The sequence below is a fragment of the Anolis carolinensis genome, chromosome 5, assembly GCF_035594765.1.
Source record: "Anolis carolinensis isolate JA03-04 chromosome 5, rAnoCar3.1.pri, whole genome shotgun sequence".
NCBI lineage: Eukaryota > Metazoa > Chordata > Lepidosauria > Squamata > Dactyloidae > Anolis > Anolis carolinensis.
This window is the reverse complement of record NC_085845.1, coordinates 1,645,777-1,663,453: the sequence shown is the minus strand read 5'-3', so window position 1 is coordinate 1,663,453 and position 17,677 is coordinate 1,645,777. Positions and strand designations below refer to the sequence as shown.

General features: G+C 45.1%; 1 protein-coding gene across 8 annotated transcripts in view; it reads right to left on the bottom strand.

The window, feature by feature from the left end:
• The window catches only part of dysf (dysferlin), a 312,999-nt gene that overhangs the window by 141,762 nt on the left and 153,560 nt on the right, over positions 1-17,677 (bottom strand). For all 8 annotated transcript variants that reach the window (XM_062983273.1, XM_062983274.1, XM_062983275.1 and 5 more), the window contains 6 exons: positions 15,358-15,513; positions 9,130-9,261; positions 4,698-4,864; positions 1,367-1,481; positions 808-913; positions 500-642 (listed from right to left, as the gene is read on the bottom strand). In XM_062983273.1, the coding sequence (XP_062839343.1) occupies positions 500-642; positions 808-913; positions 1,367-1,481; positions 4,698-4,864; positions 9,130-9,261; positions 15,358-15,513 (819 nt within the window). The remainder of the gene's footprint in view (positions 1-499; positions 643-807; positions 914-1,366; positions 1,482-4,697; positions 4,865-9,129; positions 9,262-15,357; positions 15,514-17,677) is intronic.

Sequence of the window (17,677 nt, the reverse complement as noted above, 5' to 3'; positions counted from 1 at the left end):
GTAAGGGGAAATGTGAGGACACTTTGCGTTGAGAGCAAGATCTCCTGTTTTCAAGCCTCAAGTCTTGGTTCAAGTTTCTATGGTTTTCTTGTCTTCATGCTCCTGTTTGTATCATGTACTTTGGATTTTGCTTTGAAGATCATGTTCCTGTTTTAAGCTTTGTGTTCTAAGGATTTACTTGCTGTTTTTGGGACACTGAACTCTATTTGGATTATTGCATTCCCTTATTGCTTTTGCCTTACTTTTTGCTACCTTTTTATCAATAAACTGTTTATATCAAGTCTGTCTCAGTGGTGTATGTTGAGAGCAAGGTGGACCTTTGCTGGGGTGCAACAGTCCCATTCCCGTCTGCTTTGGCCAGGCCTCCTCACCTGGAATAACAACCCCGTGTTTAGTTCTGGGCAAAAGCAATTCAAGTGGGAGGTGGACAAGAGTGACCTATGTCCAGAGAAGGGCTACCAAGATGGCCAAAGGCCCGGAAGTCACGGCTCGCTCTCACCTTCCTGAGGGCCTCCACCTGGGCTAGGTCCCTCCTCCGCAGCCGGACCCAGCGCCGGCACCGGTTGGTGTGGTACATCTTCTCGGTGGGGACCCAGCTCTTGGGCTTGTGGTCCGGAGGGATGGTGATGCCGTATTCCCAGCCTCAGAGAGAGACAGACAGACAGAGAAGGACATCACAGAAGGGAACGACTAAAGACAAGACTTGCTATTAGGAGTTATGGGAGTCGAAGTCCAAAACACCTGGAGGGAGGGCCCAAGTCTGCCCATGCCTGCCACAGACCCAGACCCACAGACCCTCCTTGTTACCTCTCTCGTCCACGGCCCGGTTGAGGTCGATGTCCCACTCAAAGTCCTCCCACTTCCAGCCCAAGGGACACTCGATCTCCTCCTTGGGCAGAACCTTCTCCCCGTTCTGGAAGAGAAGAAGCAAGCCAGATCAAGGCCTGGGGGAAAAGGAGGAGACAGAAGAGGAAAAGAAAGGAGGAGGAAGGGAAAGAAGGAGCAGAGGAGAAGGAGGAGAAGCAGAAAAGAATGGGAAAAGGAGGAAGAAGGGGAAAGAAGAAGGGAGGAGAGGAGGAGCAATAACTGAGGTGAAAGAAGGAAGGAAGAAGTAAGGAGAAGAGGAAGACAAAGAGAATAAGAACAAAGGAGAGCAGCATCCGAGCAAAGGAGAAAATGGAGAGGTGGAAAGATGGAAACATGAAGATGAGGAGAAGGGTGTGAACATGGGCAGCATGCACAGGCGCATGGATGGGGGGACAGTCTCCATGATATGTGCTAAAACCATGGACAGAGCATCCCTGGAGCCCCCAGAGAAGAAGACGCCCTTCCTTCCTTCCTTCCTTCTTCCTTCTTCCTTCCTCACCACATCAGTGTAGGCCTCCGCCATGTGGACCCACTGCCCTCCGGGGAGCCGGGCCTGGTTCTCAAAGACCTCCTCCACGAAGCTCATGTGGCCGGCATCCGTGTCATGCAGCAACCTGTGGGCAATGGGGAAGGAGAGAGGGGCTGAGTGGGCTCAAGGGCCCCTTGGAGGGTCCACTCAAGTCTTTCCTTTCTCAAGGCGTCCCTTGCGATGGAGGGGCTGCTCCAGGCAAAAAGGCACCTGAGTCCCTGCTTTGGGGAAAAGGTGGCTCATCACCACCATTGCCATCATCAACAACATCATCAAAGCAAAGGCCACCAACGTTCATCAGGTTGGCAAACATAGATTAGAATTAGAAATAGGTGGCTATGATCTGGGAAAGGTGGGTTATCACTATCACTACCATCATCACCATCATCGTCATCACCATTACCACAACCACCACCATCATTATCATCACCACCATCAACACCACCATAATAATTACCGCCACTACCATCATCATCGCCAATCATTATCATCACCACTATCAACACCACCACCACTACCATCATCATCACCATCACCATCATCACCATAATCACCACAACTATTATCAACATCAACGTAATCACCATCATTATCATTGCCATCTTCACCATCATCACCACCATCAGTAGCAGCAGCAGCATCAAAATCACCATCACCACCATCATCATTATCAGCATCAACACCACCATCACCATCATCAACATCATCACTATCATCCCCAACACCACCATCATCAACAACTTCATCAACATCATCACTATCATCCCCAACACCACCATCATCAACAACTTCATCACCATCATCCACATCATTACTATGATCACCACCATTGTCATCACCATCATACAAGCAGAGGCCATAAACCTTCCTGAGGTTGGCATTCATGGGTTGGAATGCAAGGCACATGCTAAATAGGTGGCCATGATATGGGACTTCTTGGCAAAGATGGGTTATCATCACCACCACCATCATTGCCACCACCATCATCAACATCAATATTACCAGTAACATTGTCGTCATCACCATCATCAACATCATCACTATCATCATCATCATCACCACCACCACCACTATCAACATCATCATCATCACTAATATCATCATGGCATTCAAAGATTGGAATTCGAGGCACGTGTTAAATAGGTAGCCATGATCTGGGACTTCTTTGCAAATGTGGGTCATCATCATCATTGCCTCCGCCGCCACCACCATCACCACCATCACTACCATTACCATCATCATCAACAACAACATCTTCATCATGGCATTCAAAGGTTAGAATTTGAGGCATATGTTAAATAGGTGACCGTGACCTGGGACTTTTTGGCAAAAGTGGGTTATCATCATCACCATCACCACCATCACCACAATCACCACCATCATCAGCAGCAGCAGCAGCAATCACCACCATCATCGCCATCATCACCACCATCATCACCATCATCACCATGATTATCATCATCATCATCATCACCATCATCACCATCATCACCACCATCACCACCATCATCATCATCACTATCAACATCATCATCATCACCACCACCACCATCATCATGTCATTCAAAGATTGGAATTCGAGGCACATGTTAAATAGGTAGCCATGATCTGGGACTTCTTGGCAAAAGTGAGTCATCATCATCATCACCACCACTGCCATCAACACCACCATCACTACCATTACCATCATCAATATCACCACCATCACCACCATCATCACCATCACCATCATCAACATCATCCAAGCAGAGACCATCAATCTTCCTTAGGTTGCCATGAATAGGATGGAATTCAAGGCACATGTTAGATAGGTGGCCATGATCTGTGACTTCGTGGAAAGGGTGGGTTATCATCATCATCACCATCACCACCATCATCACCATCACCATCATCAACATCATCCAAGCAGAGACCATCAATCTTCCTTAGGTTGCCATGAAGAGGATGGAATTCAAGGCACATGTTAGATAGGTGGCCATGATCTGTGACTTCGTGGAAAGGGTGGGTTATCATCATCATCACCATCACCACCATCATCACCATCACCATCATCAACATCATCCAAGCAGAGACCATCAATCTTCCTTAGGTTGCCATGAAGAGGATGGAATTCAAGGCACATGTTAGATAGGTGGCCATGATCTGTGACTTCGTGGAAAGGGTGGGTTATCATCATCATCACCATCACCACCATCATCACCATCACCATCATCAACATCATCCAAGCAGAGACCATCAATCTTCCTTAGGTTGCCATGAATAGGATGGAATTCAAGGCACATGTTAGATAGGTGGCCATGATCTGTGACTTCGTGGAAAGGGTGGGTTATCATCATCATCACCATCACCACCATCATCACCATCACCATCATCAACATCATCCAAGCAGAGACCATCAATCTTCCTTAGGTTGCCATGAAGAGGATGGAATTCAAGGCACATGTTAGATAGGTGGCCATGATCTGTGACTTCGTGGAAAGGGTGGGTTATCATCATCATCACCATCACCACCATCATCACCATCACCATCATCAACATCATCCAAGCAGAGACCATCAATCTTCCTTAGGTTGCCATGAAGAGGATGGAATTCAAGGCACATGTTAGATAGGTGGCCATGATCTGTGACTTCGTGGAAAGGGTGGGTTATCAGCATCATCACCATCACCACCATCATCACCATCACCATCATCAACATCATCCAAGCAGAGACCATCAATCTTCCTTAGGTTGCCATGAATAGGATGGAATTCAAGGCACATGTTAAATAGGTGGCCATGATCTGTGACTTCTTGAAAAGGGTGGGTTATCATCATCATCACCATCACCACCAACATCATCACCACCATCACTATCATCATCACCATCATCTTCACCCTCACTATCATCACCACAGCAAACATAACCAACCTTCCTGAGGCACAGTCTAAAGTTTCAGGCTCTACATTGATGACCATGAGCTAAGACCTTGTTCTTCTTCACCTTTCTGTTTCTCAACATGTCTCTCAGGTAGATAGACAGCTAGAGACAGACAGTCTTGCTACCACCTTCCTCTGAGGCTGAGAGAGTGTGACTCAGCCAAGGGCACCCATTGGGTCTGATGGCTGAGCAGGGATTGAACCCAAGTCTCCAGAGTCTTAGTCCAAGGCTCAAACCATGACACTAAACTGGATCTCCCTTATAACAAGGGACGCTTTGCATCTCAGTTGGATGCAAGATGGAAGAGGTATCCTGGGAGTTGTAGTTTCCCAAGCTATTAATCTTTCCCCCAAGAAGAACAAAGACCATGTCTTTCACTCACGTCTTTTCGGGGCTGACGAACCAGTCTCCAGACCAGGACCATCCGGCCGAAGGCTTGAAGCTGTCCTTGGGCAACTTGATCTTCCCGGTGACGTCCGAATACTTGGGGTAGGTCAGGCCGGTGGTGCCCCAGTTGCCAACCAGGGCCAGTTTGGTCTGGTTTTCATACTGGGAGAAGAGAAGGGGTCAAAACAGGGAGTTATTTCCACCATTTGAACATATTATTACCCACAAAGTATTCCATAAAACACTGGCATACTTGGATTTATTTACTGTATATACTCAAGTATAAGCCAGGTTTTTCAGCCCTTTTTTAGAACTGAAAAAGCCCCCCTCGGCTTATACTTGGGTGAAGGTCTTGGTTGGCTTATATTTGGGTTGGCTTATACTCAAGTATATATGGTACATTTATTATTTTCCTCTATTATTATTGGCATTGTTACATTTATTATTTTACTCTACTTATTATTATTATTATTATTATTATTATTATTATTATTATTATTATTACATTTATCATTTTACTCTTGTTATTATTGCTACTATTCCATTTATTTTAATCTATTTTTATTAATAATAATAATAATACATTTATTATTTTGTTCTGATATTATTGTTATTGCATTTATTATTTTACTCTTTATTATTGTTAATATATTTATTAATTTACTCTATTATTACATTTATCATTTTACTCTATTTATTATTATTATTATTACATTGATTATTTTACTCTATTATTATTATTATTATTATTATTAAAAGGATACATAAGCACATTTACATTGAAGAAGTTGAGAATAATGATTTAATCAGAGTTGGACAGTGTTATCTTAAATTACAGTTTTATGTAAAGATTGAAAAATGTAATTTTATTATTACCTATTTTTATTTCTGAGATTCACCGCTCTCAGCTTATACTTGAGTCAATGTTTTCCCAGTTTTTTTGTGGTAAAATTAGGTGCCTTGTCTTATAGTCGGGTCGGCTTATACTCGAGTATATATGGTATGTCATTTATTTACTTCATTTCACCCTGCCTTTCTCCTGATAGAAGGACACAACAATGGAGACACCATAGGACTAAAACAGAGCCAAAAAAATTGAAATACGAATAATAAGAAACCCTAGAAACAATCAAACCATTTGCATCATGGAACACAGAAGTTTTAAAATACATGGAAAACTACACAGCCCAAATCCCACTCTCACCACCCCCATTATTGCAAGTGTCATTATATATACTTTAAATAATTATATCTGAACTAATGCTTGAATTTTCATGACTTGAACTGCCATGACACACTGATCCTGTGAGTTGCAGTTTGGAGAGAAAGTCTAAGACCTTGCGAAACTACAACTCCCATATTCCATAGCATTCAGCTAATGCAGTTAATGTGGAGTGAAACAGTATTAAATCTATAATGCAGACACACCTTGAGTTATTCTTAAATGTTGTTCTGTATTGGTTGAGTCTCCCGGATCGGAAATCCTTTGAATTTAGATTTTTGGAATGTTTGCAAATACATAACGAGATATTTTGGGAGATTGGACCCATTTGTTTATGTTTCATGTGCACACAGACTATTAAATATGTGTGTGTAGTGAAAATATGTTTATATGTATATTTGTATGCAATTTCCAAGACAGCTTCCACCAACTATAGACCTGGACCAAACTTTGGAGGGTGGTAATGACAAAGGATGATGGGACTTGCAGTCTACCCACATCCAGATTGCATTGTGAACCTCACTGATGATGGATCTGGACCAAACTTGACACACACAACCTCGACAACGAACAGAAAATACTGGAGGGACTTTGGGGGGGGGGGATGACCCTGAATGATGGGAGTTATAGTCCACCCATATCCAAGATAACACTGTGAACTCATCACCTTATTAAGAGTTTTTGCACAAATCACCTGCTATACATAGCAATTGTTATCTTGGTTTTTAAATTTCATCATGTTGTGTTGTTTTATAATAATGATGTTATATTATGTTTTAAATTGTATGGTCATTTTCGTTTCTGGTATGTTGTTTTCTCATGTAAGCCGCCCCGAGACCCTTCGGGGAGATGGAGGCAGGGTACAAGAATAAAGTTATTTATTATTATTATTATTATTATTATTATTATTATTATTATTATTATTATTATTATTGACACAACGACGTTGTATGACACAGCAAACAAGATAGATATGCTGGATTTCGTTTCACAAAATCACAAGTCGAAAACTTCCCAAGTGTCTAGGACTCTGTGATGTATTTTCGGATGATGCGTGCAGATCCCATAGGGTGGCCTTTTGCAGTTGGCAGATCGTGATTTTGTCAATGTCTATTGTTTCCAAATGCCGGCTGAGATCTTTTGGCATGGCACCCAGTGTGCCCATCACCACCGGGACCACCTGCACTGGTTTCTGCCAGAGTCTTTGAAGTTCAATCTTGAGGTCCTGAGAGCGGCTGAGTTTTTCCTGTTGTTTTTCTTCAATGCGACTGTCACCTGGGATGGCAACATCCATGATCCAAACCTTGTTCTTTTCCACAACTGTGATGTCTGGTGTGTTGTGTTCCAGAACTTTGTCAGTCTGGATTCGGAAGTCCCACAGTATCTTTATGTGTTCATTTTCCGCAACCTTTGCAGGTTTGTGATCCCACCAGTTCTTAACTGCAGGGAGGTGATACTTGAGGCATAAGTTCCAATGAATCATTTGGGCCACACAGTTGTGCCTCTGTTTGTAGTCTGTCTGTGCAATTTTCTTACAGCAGCTGAGGATATGATCCATGGTTTCATCGGTTTCCTTGCACAGTCTGCATTTTGGGTCATCAGCTGATTTTTCGATCTTGGCCTGAATGGCCTTTGTCCTGATGTCTTGCTCCTGGGCTGTAAGGATCAGGCCTTCTGTCTCCTTCTTCAGGGTCCCATTTGTGAGCCAGAGCCAGGTCTTCTATTATTATTATTATTATTATTATTATTATTATTATTATTATTATTATTATTATTATTATTATCAATGGCCTTTGTCCTGATGTCTTGCTCCTGGGCTGCAAGGATCAGGCCTTCTGTCTCCTTCTTCAGGGTCCCATTCGTGAGCCAGAGCCAGGTCTTCTCTTTATCAGCTTTTCCTTCAATTTTGTCAAGGAACTTTCCATGCAGTGTTTTGTTGTGCCAGCTGTCAGCTCTAGTTTGTAGTGCGGTTTTCTTGTACTGGTTTTTTGTCTGCTGTGCTTTGAGGAGTTTCTGATTTTTGACTTCAACCAAAGCAGGTTCTTCCGTTTGCTTTCCATATTCTGCCAGGGCATGTTCTTCTTCTTTGACTGCTTGCTTTACTTGTAAGAGTCCTCTGCTCCCTGATCTTCGAGGCAGATACAGCCGGTCAACATCACTGCGAGGGTGCAGTGAATGATGAATGGTCATGAGTTTTCTTGTTTTTCTGTCCAAATTGTCCAGTTCCGCCTGTGTCCAATTTATAATGCCAATTTATAAATTATAATAATTTATAATTATTATTATTATTATTATTATTGTTACAGTAGAGTCTCACTTATCCAACATAAACGGGCCGGCAGAATGTTGGATAAGCAAATATGTTGGATAATAAGTAGGGATTAAGGTAAAGCCTATTAAACATCAAATTACATTATGATTTTACAAATGAAGCACCAAAACATCATGTTATACAACAAATTTGACAGAAAAAGCAGTTCAATACGCAGTAATGTTATGTAGTAATTACTGTATTTACGAATTTAGCACCAAAACATCACGACGTATTGAAAAGATTGATTACAAAAACGTTGACTACTAAAAGGCAGACTGTGTTGGATAATCCAGAATGTTGGATAAGCGAATGTTGGATAAGTGAGACTCTACTGTATTATTATTATTATTATTATTATTATTATTATTATTATTATTATTATTATTATTATGAACTCCCACCAATGAAAGATCTGGACCAAACACAAATCAATCATGACCAACTTTAAATACTGGCAAGGACCTTGGGAGAGAAAGGCAATGACAGAGAATGATGGGAATTGCAGTCCATCCAGAGAGCATTGTGTCCCCCACTGATGATGGATCTGGAGCAAATGTGGAATACAGACCCATCATGACCAACTTTCAATATTGGAGAGATTGGGGGCGCGAGACCCAGAATATTGGGAATTTACCCATATCATCATCATCATCATCATCATCATCATCCTCTTCTTCTTCTTCAACCATTGGTAGAATCCAAAAGCCCGCAATGAACACCTGTCACATGGTCATGACTCAGCTGTATTTCTAGGTTCACATCTCCACTTGCGTAACCCTTCAGTGGAACGTGCTGTGCCCGCATGTCCATTAGAACTGTATTTTTAACACAATGGACATGCATACCATGCATTTCTTTCTAACACAGAATTTTCTACCTGAAAGATCTCACCGTTTCCGCGAAGACGGAGAGCCGTCCCTCTGCGGCCTTGTTGAACTCCTTCTCGTCCACACTCAGCCCGAGCCAGAGCTGCACCCGGATCTGGGCCCGGATCTTGGGGCCCAGGGTCTCTTCCTGAGGACGCTGCGGCAAAAAGGAAGGAATGTGTCTTGTTTTGCTCCAGAAACAACCTTACAACATGAGCAAAAGTAACTTTAAAAGCTTTACTTCAGCAAAATAATAATAATAATAATAATAATAATAATAATAATAATAATAATAATAATAATTACAAGTCGAACACTTCCCAAGTGTCTAGGACTGTGTGATGACTTGTGATTTTGTGATACGAAATCCAGCATATCTATCTTGTTTGCTGTGTCATAATAAAATAATAATAGTAATGAAACAGCAATAAAGGAAACAGAAGGTAAAGTTCCAAAGCAAGGCAAGGTCTTACAGCAGCCGTGTTGTATTCCATCCTGCACCTGACCTGTCAGTTGAATCTGGATTGGGGCCTAAGATTACCTAGGATTCCCATGCAGCCGGAGGTAAATGATTCTGTACAGCCAGAGTTAGATGAGGCTGCTCTTCCTGAGGATTCTGGGAGCAGGCACACAATGGTTTCAAAGAGGCAGCTTGAACTGCATTCCTTGAGAGAGTCAAGGTCCAGTTATCCCTTGGCAGATGGGCATTCCAGTCGTGATAAGAGTAATGAGGTTGACAGAAAGAAAGCAGTGTGTCAACAGATACAAGAGAGGGAGGTTTTGAGAAGGAGCAAACGGTTACTAATAATGATAATAATAATAAACTTTATTTATACCCTGCCACCATCTCCACAACGGGGACTCGGGGCGGCTTACATGGGGCCATGCCCAGAACAATACAATATAACAAAATATAATAGAACAACAAATCATAGCACATTAAACAACACAATAAAAGAAAATATACACTACATTAAACAAGATCAAAAGAACAATAAAACCAAGGGCAGGCCACATGAACACTAGGTTAATGAGGAAGGGTTTTGAGCAAACTTCCCATGGAAAGAGGCCTTGATTCTAGCTTTAAGAGGGAACGTTTCTGAGAGTGAGTCAGAGGTGGTAACTTTGCTCATCGAGAGGCTTGATTCAGCTTAATGGACTCTTGTTTCATGTTTCGTTTGGACTTTCAAGCCAAGTTCCTGCAAGCCTTGTATCTTGAGTCTTGTTCCATTACTTGTTGCTGTTCCTGGGTATTTTGGATTATCAAGTCATGTTCATGAAAGCCTTGCATTTTAAATCTCTTGTTCCAGTTTAAGATCCTGTTCCTTGTTCTAGCTCATGATCCTGTTCCTTGGACTAATTTTGATTGCCTTGGTTGTAGTTTATTCGTGTGTTTGGATTTCTATGGACCCTTGCTTCAAGATTCTTTAGTGCCTTGTACCTTGTGGACTAAAACCTTGTTTTAGTGACTTTGAAACTTTAATTTGCTACTGCTTACATATTATCTTCAATAAACAGCTTGCATTGCTTATAGCCTGGGGCTCCAGTGTGGTTTTAAAGTGTCTCTGCAGCCTAGGGGTGCAACAAGGCATGAAACAAATGTCTTTGGCAATAAGAAGTAATTCAGCAACATAGAAGTAATTCAGGGGAGGGGGGGATACGGGAAAGGGAGGCATAAATTAATTTGGCCTAGGGCAAAAAAAGAGTTCTTATAGATTTAAAACGGCCTCCTGATATGGTAAACTTGGATGCCCAGGCTGGCGGTCTCTCCAGGTTAAAGGTGGTGCTGTTGAACGCCAGGTCTGTCAATGGAAAAACTGCTATCATCCAGGATCTTATCCTGGATGAACAGGCAGACCTGGCGTGCATAAAGGAGACCTGGCTGGATGAGGCTGGGGGTGTCAACCTCACCCAGCTTTGTCCACCAGGTTACACCATGCAGCACCAACCAAGATCTGGAGGGAGGGGAGGTGGTGTCGCAGTAATCTATAAGGAGTCCATCCCCCTGACCAGGTGCCCCATCCCACAGTCAACCTTGTTCGAATGTGTCCACCTGAGGGTAGGTGATCGGGACAGACTGGGGATTCTGCTAGTGTACCGACCACCCCGCTGCACTACAGTCTCCCTGCCTGAGCTAGCGGGGGTGGTCTCTGGCCTGGCATTGGAGTCTCAACAGCTCATTGTGCTGGGGGACTTCAATGTCCATGCCGAGACCAACCTTTCAGGCGTGGCTCAGGACTTCATGGCCTCCATGGCAACCATGGGGCTGTCCCAACGAGTATCTGGTCCCACCCACAGAGCTGGGCACACGTTTGACTTGGTTTTCTGTCAGGGATGGGAGGAAAATGGAGGTGTGGAGGAGCTTACCATCGCTCCGTTGCCATGGACCGACCATCACCTGATCAGGTTTAGACTTGCTGCGCCCCCTAACCTCCCATTAAAATGGTCCGCCCCAGGAGGCTCATGGATCCGGACGGTTTCCTGATGGCTCTTGGGGAGTTTCCCGCCACCTCGGTTGGTGATTCTGTCGATGCCCTTGTCGCTCTCTGGAATCGGGAGATGACTAGGGCAATAGACACGATCGCTCCAGAATGTCCCCTCTCGAGTACCCGAGCTAAACCATCTCCTTGGTTTACTGAGGAGTTGGCAGCGATGAAGCGAAAGAAGAGGGGACTAGAGCGCATGTGGCGTTCAAAACCGAACGAGTCAAACCGAACACGGCTGGGCTCTTATCTTAAGGCTTATGCCGCGGCAATAGACGCTGCAAAGAACTCTTTCTTTGCAGCTAATATTGCGTCCGCACAGAACTGTCCGGCGGAGCTGTTCCAAGTTGTCAGAGGTTTGTTATATCCCGTCCCTCAAGACGGGATCCCTGACAACTCGGCAGCCCGCTGTGAAGCATTTGCTCAGTTCTTTGCGGACAAAGTCGCTTTGATCCGCTCTGGATTTGACACCATATTAACGGCAGTCTCCGAGGATGTAACAAGTGCACCTGCTTGTCCTATTTTGATGGATTCGTTTCAATTGGTTCAGCCCAAGGACGTGGACAAGGTGCTTGGAGAGGTGAGGGCGACCACATGCATCCTAGACCCCTGCCCATCCTGGCTGGTGAGAGAAGCCAGAGGGGGGTTGGCTGAGTGGGTGAAGGTGGTGGTGAATGCCTCCCTTCGGGAAGGCATTGTTCCAGCGAGCCTCAAACTGGCTGTGATCAAACCGCTGTTGAAGAAGCCATCACTGGACCCCACTCAATTGGACAGCTATCGGCCTATTTCCAATCTCCCCTTTTTGGGCAAGGTCGTGGAACGTGTGGTGGCTGCACAACTCCAGGCATTCTTGGTAGATACTGATTTTCTGGATCCAGCGCAGTCTGGCTTCAGGCCGGGACATGGTACCGAGACAGCCTTGGTCGCTTTAGTCGATGATCTTCGCCGGGAACTGGACAGGGGGAGTGTGTCCCTGCTGGTTCTGCTGGACCTCTCAGCGGCCTTTGATACCGTCGATCACGGTATCCTTCTGGGGCGCCTTGCTGGGATGGGTCTCGGGGGTACTGTTCTGCAGTGGCTCCGGTCCTTCCTGGAGGGTCGTTCCCAGATGGTGTCATTGGGGGACACCTGCTCGGCCCCACAACCATTGACTTGTGGGGTCCCGCAGGGGTCAATACTGTGCCCCATGTTGTTTAACATATACATGAAGCCACTGGGAGAGATCATCCGGAGTTTCGGGGTTCGGTGTCATCTGTACGCAGATGATGCCCAGCTCTGTCACTCCTTCCCACCTGTCACTAAGGAGGCTGTTCAGGTCCTGAACCGGTATCTGGCCGCTGTGTCGGACTGGATGAGGGTGAACAAATTGAAACTGAATCCAGACAAGACAGAGGTCCTCCTGGTCAGTCGCAAGGCTGAACAGGGAATAGGGTTACAGCCTGTGTTGGATGGGGTCGCACTCCCCTTGAAGACACAGGTTCGCAGTCTGGGGGTGATCCTGGACTCATCGCTGAGCCTGGAACCCCAGGTCTCGGCGGTGGCCAGGGGAGCCTTCGCACAACTAAGACTTGTGCGCCAGCTGCGCCCGTTCCATGGGAGGTCTGACTTGGCCACGGTGGTCCACGCTCTGGTTACAGCTCGTTTGGACTACTGCAACGCGCTCTACGTGGGGCTGCCTTTGAAGACGGCTCGGAAGCTCCAGCTAGTACAATGGGCGGCAGCCAGACTAATAACAGGAGCGGCTTACAAGGAGCGTACTACTCCCATGCTGAGCCGGCTCCACTGGTTGCCGATATGCTACTGAGCCCAATTCAAAGTGCTGGTTTTGACCTACAAAGCCCTAAATGGTTCTGGCCCATCTTACCTGTCCGAACGTATTTCCCCCTATGAGCCTTCTAGAACTCATCGGGGGATCATCGGGGGAGGCCCTGCTCTCGGTCCCACCAGCCTCGCAGGTAAGGCTGGTGGGAACGAGGGACAGGGCCTTACTTCTCGGTGGTGGCTCCTAGGCTGTGGAACACCCTCCCCAGGAACATACGGCAGATACCAACTCTCCTAGGCTTCAGGAAAGCCTTAAAGACATGGCTGTGCACACAAGCTTTTAATGAATAAGAACATGGACTTTACATGACCTGTACGAAGACTTATTGAGGATTCTGGATGAATGGATTTTAATCTTGGACATTCTTAAAATTTTATATAATGTGATTTTATTTTGTAACGGTACCTGTTTTATATGAACTTTTGTTTTATAGATTGCTTTATATGAATTGTTGTTTTTACATTGTTTTTAGGCATTGAATTTTTGCCTATTTACTGTAAGCCGCTTTGAGTCTCCTCGGAGAGAAAGGCGGGGTAAAAGTGATGTAAATAAATAAATAATAAATAAGTCTTCACAGCAGACAGGAACAAGTCTTTGGCAAAGAGGCTTACAGTATAAAGGAACAAAAGTCTGTGGCAAGAAGTCTTTTTGCAAAGACAACGCTGTAGCTGTAGCATGGAGACCGGAACACAAGCAAACCGAGTAGGTTGGTTGCTGCCAGCACTGACTACTGGCTTTGCTGCTAATTTATAGCCCTGAGTTCCCAGCACAGATGTTCCTAGGACGAGGTCTGATTGCTCAGCATATTTGCTGTGACTCTAACTGACCTTCTTTCTTCTTTTGCCTTTCACCATTCTTGGAATGTAGGGACTTGTAGTATATCTTCCTCATCTTCTCCTTCCTTTTCTTCGAATAATAGGTCAGTTTTCATCACCATCCAGTCTTAATTGTTTACTTCCCTAATCTCCAGCACTTTAATTCTATTCCTAATTTTATTAACTTGCATTTTTGCACATGCATGCCTTCCCTTGCAGTTATTAATAGTTACACCTTTTTTCCTGACACTCGCTGATGTAGTTTATGAATGTTTTTATTGTTTTAACTATATATGCTGTTATTGTGTTTTGTTTTTATTTGTGTTGTGTTCCAGAACTTTGTCAGTCTGGATTCGGAAGTCTCACAGTATCTTTGCGTGCTCATTTTCCAATACTTTTGCAGGTTTGTGATCCCACCAGTTCTTTGCTGCTCGGAGGTGGTACTTGAGGCATAAGTTCCAATGAATCGTTTGGGCCACATAATTGTGACTCTGTTTGTAGTCTGTCTGTGCAATTTTCTTACAGCAGCTGAGGATCTTGGCCTTAATTGCCTTTGTTCTGATGTCTTGCTCCTGGGCTGCAAGGATCAGGCCTTCTGTCTCCTTCTTCAGGGTCCCATTCGTGAGCCAGAGCCAGGTCTTCTCTTTATCAGCTTTTCCTTCAATTTTGTCAAGGAACTTTCCATGCAATGTTTTGTTGTGCCAGCTGTCAGCTCTAGTTTGTAGTGCGGTTTTCTTGTACTGGTTTTTTCTCTGCTGTGCTTTGAGGAGTTTCTGATTTTTGACTTCAATCAAAGCAGGCTCTTCACTTTGCTTTACATCTTCTGCCAGGGCATGTTCTTCTTCTTTGACTGCTTGTTTTACTTGTAAGACTCCTCTGCCCCCTGATCTTCTAGGCAGATATAGCCGGTCAACATCACTGTGAGGGTGCAGTGAATGATGAATGGTCATGAGTTTTCTTGTTTTTCTGTCCAAATTGTCCAGTTCCACATTATTATTATTATTATTATTATTATTCCTCAACACTTGGTCCCACATCCCCAAGTGCAGAAGAGTAGTCCAGAACGAAACCCACCAGAAATTGTTCAAATGAGGCATTTCAGAAATATCAAAAGTGGTGCTGGCGAGACCTACTTTCATGAATATGGTTTGGAGCTTGCCGCAGTTCTTGCCGCAGCAATTGGGTCCGTTGCGGGAAAAGAGGACTTCGTGGGCCGGGACCCGGGCAAAGGCCACACGGCGGTCCCCTTGCAGCATCCAGATGACCACGTCCGGAAGGCTGTTCTGGGGCTGGGAAGGGAGGAAAGCAGGAGGAAGGAAGAAGGAAGCAAGGCAAGAAGGAAAGAAGAGCAAAGGAAAAGAGGGAAAGGGGGAAGGAGGAATGGAAGGAGGGAGGAGAAGGAAGGAAGGAAGAAGGAAGGAAGGGGGTGAAGGAAAGATAAATAGAGGGAGGGAGGGAGGGAGGGAGGGAGAAAAAGAGAAGGGAGGAAGAAGCCAGGAAGTAAAGAAGGAGGAATAAAGGGAGGGAGAAAGGGAGGGAGGGAAGGGGAAGGGAAGGAGGAGTGGAGAAGGAAGGAAGAAGGATGAGAAGATGACGAAAGAAGGAAAGATAAATGGAGGGAGGGAGGGAGGGAAGGAAGGAGGAGAAAGAAGGGAGAGAGAAAAAGAGGAGGAAGGAAGAGCAAGGAAGAAAAGAGGAAGGAAGGAAGGAAAGAAGAAAGGAAGGAGGAAGGGAAGGAGGAAGGAAAAGAGGGAGGAGAAGGAAGGTAGAATGGATGGAAGGGGGTGAAGGAAAGATAAATAGAGGGAGAGAGGGAGGGAGGAGAAAGAAGGGAGAGAGAAAAAGAGGAGGAAGGAAGAGCAAGGAAGGAAAAAAGGAAGGAAGGAAGGAAGGAAGGAAGGAAGGAAGGAAGGAAGGAAGGAAGGAAGGAAGGAAGGAGGAAGGGAAGGAAGGAAGGAGGAAGGGAAGGAAGAATGATGAAGGAAGAGAGGGAGGAGAAGGAAGGAAGAAGGAAGGAAGGGGGTGAAGGAAAGATAAATAGAGGGAGGGAGGGAGAAAAAGAGAAGGGAGGAAGAAGCCAGGAAGTAAAGAAGGAGGAATAAAGGGAGGGAGAAAGGGAGGGAGGGAAGGGGAAGGGAAGGAGGAGTGGAGAAGGAAGGAAGAAGGATGAGAAGATGACGAAAGAAGGAAAGATAAATGGAGGGAGGGAGGGAAGGAGGAGAAAGAAGGGAGAGAGAAAAAGAGGAGGAAGGAAGAGCAAGGAAGAAAAGAGGAAGGAAGGAAGGAAGGAAGGAAGGAAAGAAGGAAAGAAGAAAGGAAGGAGGAAGGGAAGGAGGAAGGAAGAATGATGAAGGAAAAGAGGGAGGAGAAGGAAGGTAGAATGGATGGAAGGGGGTGAAGGAAAGATAAATGGAAGGAGAGAGGGAGGGAGGAGAAAGAAGGGAGAGAGAAAAAGAGGAGGAAGGAAGAGCAAGGAAGAAAAGAGGAAGGAAGGAAGGAAGGAAGGAAGGAAGGAAGGAAGGAAGGAAGGAAGGAAGGAAGGAAGGAAGGAAGGAAGGAAGGGAAGGAGGAAGGAAGAATGATGAAGGAAAAGAGGGAGGAGAAGGTAGAATGGATGGAAGGGGGTGAAGGAAAGATAAATGGAGGGAGAGAGGGAGGGAGGAGAAAGAAGGGAGAGAGAAAAAGAGGAGGAAGGAAGAGCAAGGAAGGAAAAAAGGAAGGAAGGAAGGAAGGAAGGAAGGAAGGAAGGAAGGAAGGAAGGAAGGAAGGAAGGAAGGAAGGAGGAAGGGAAGGAAGGAAGGAGGAAGGGAAGGAAGGAAGGAGGAAGGGAAGGAGGAAGGGAAGGAAGGAAGGAAGGAAGGAAGGAAGGAAGGAAGGAAGGAAGGAAGGAAGGAAGGAAGGAAGGAGGAAGGGAAGGAAGAATGATGAAGGAAGAGAGGGAGGAGAAGGAAGGAAGAATGGATGGAAGGAAGGAGAATGGAGAGGGAGAAGGAAGGTAGGGAGGAAGAAAGGGAGGGAGGGAGGGAGGGAGGAAGGAAGGAAGAACAAAGAGAGGGAAAAGGAAGGAATAAAGAACAGAGGGAGGGAGGGGGTTGAAGGAAGGAAGTGTTATTGATAAATCAGACCTCTCAACTATATGAATTATATAAAATACCTGAATTATTATCTATGGCTATACAGCCAGCACATTGGATATTTTTTCTCTGTCAAAGAGTGCTGGTGCTGGCAAACTACAACTCCCATAATTCCACGGCACTGAGCCATCTCAGTTCAAGTGGTGCCAAACTGCATTCATTTCACAGTCTGTTAGGAATTGTGGGCGTTGGAGTCCAAAACACCTGGCGGGAAGGCCAAAGTTGGCCCAGACCGGGTGTAAATGCACAAGGGGATACACAAAAGACAAGCAATGGGCAAGACACGGCGGACACCCACCCAGGTGTCATCCGGATTGAG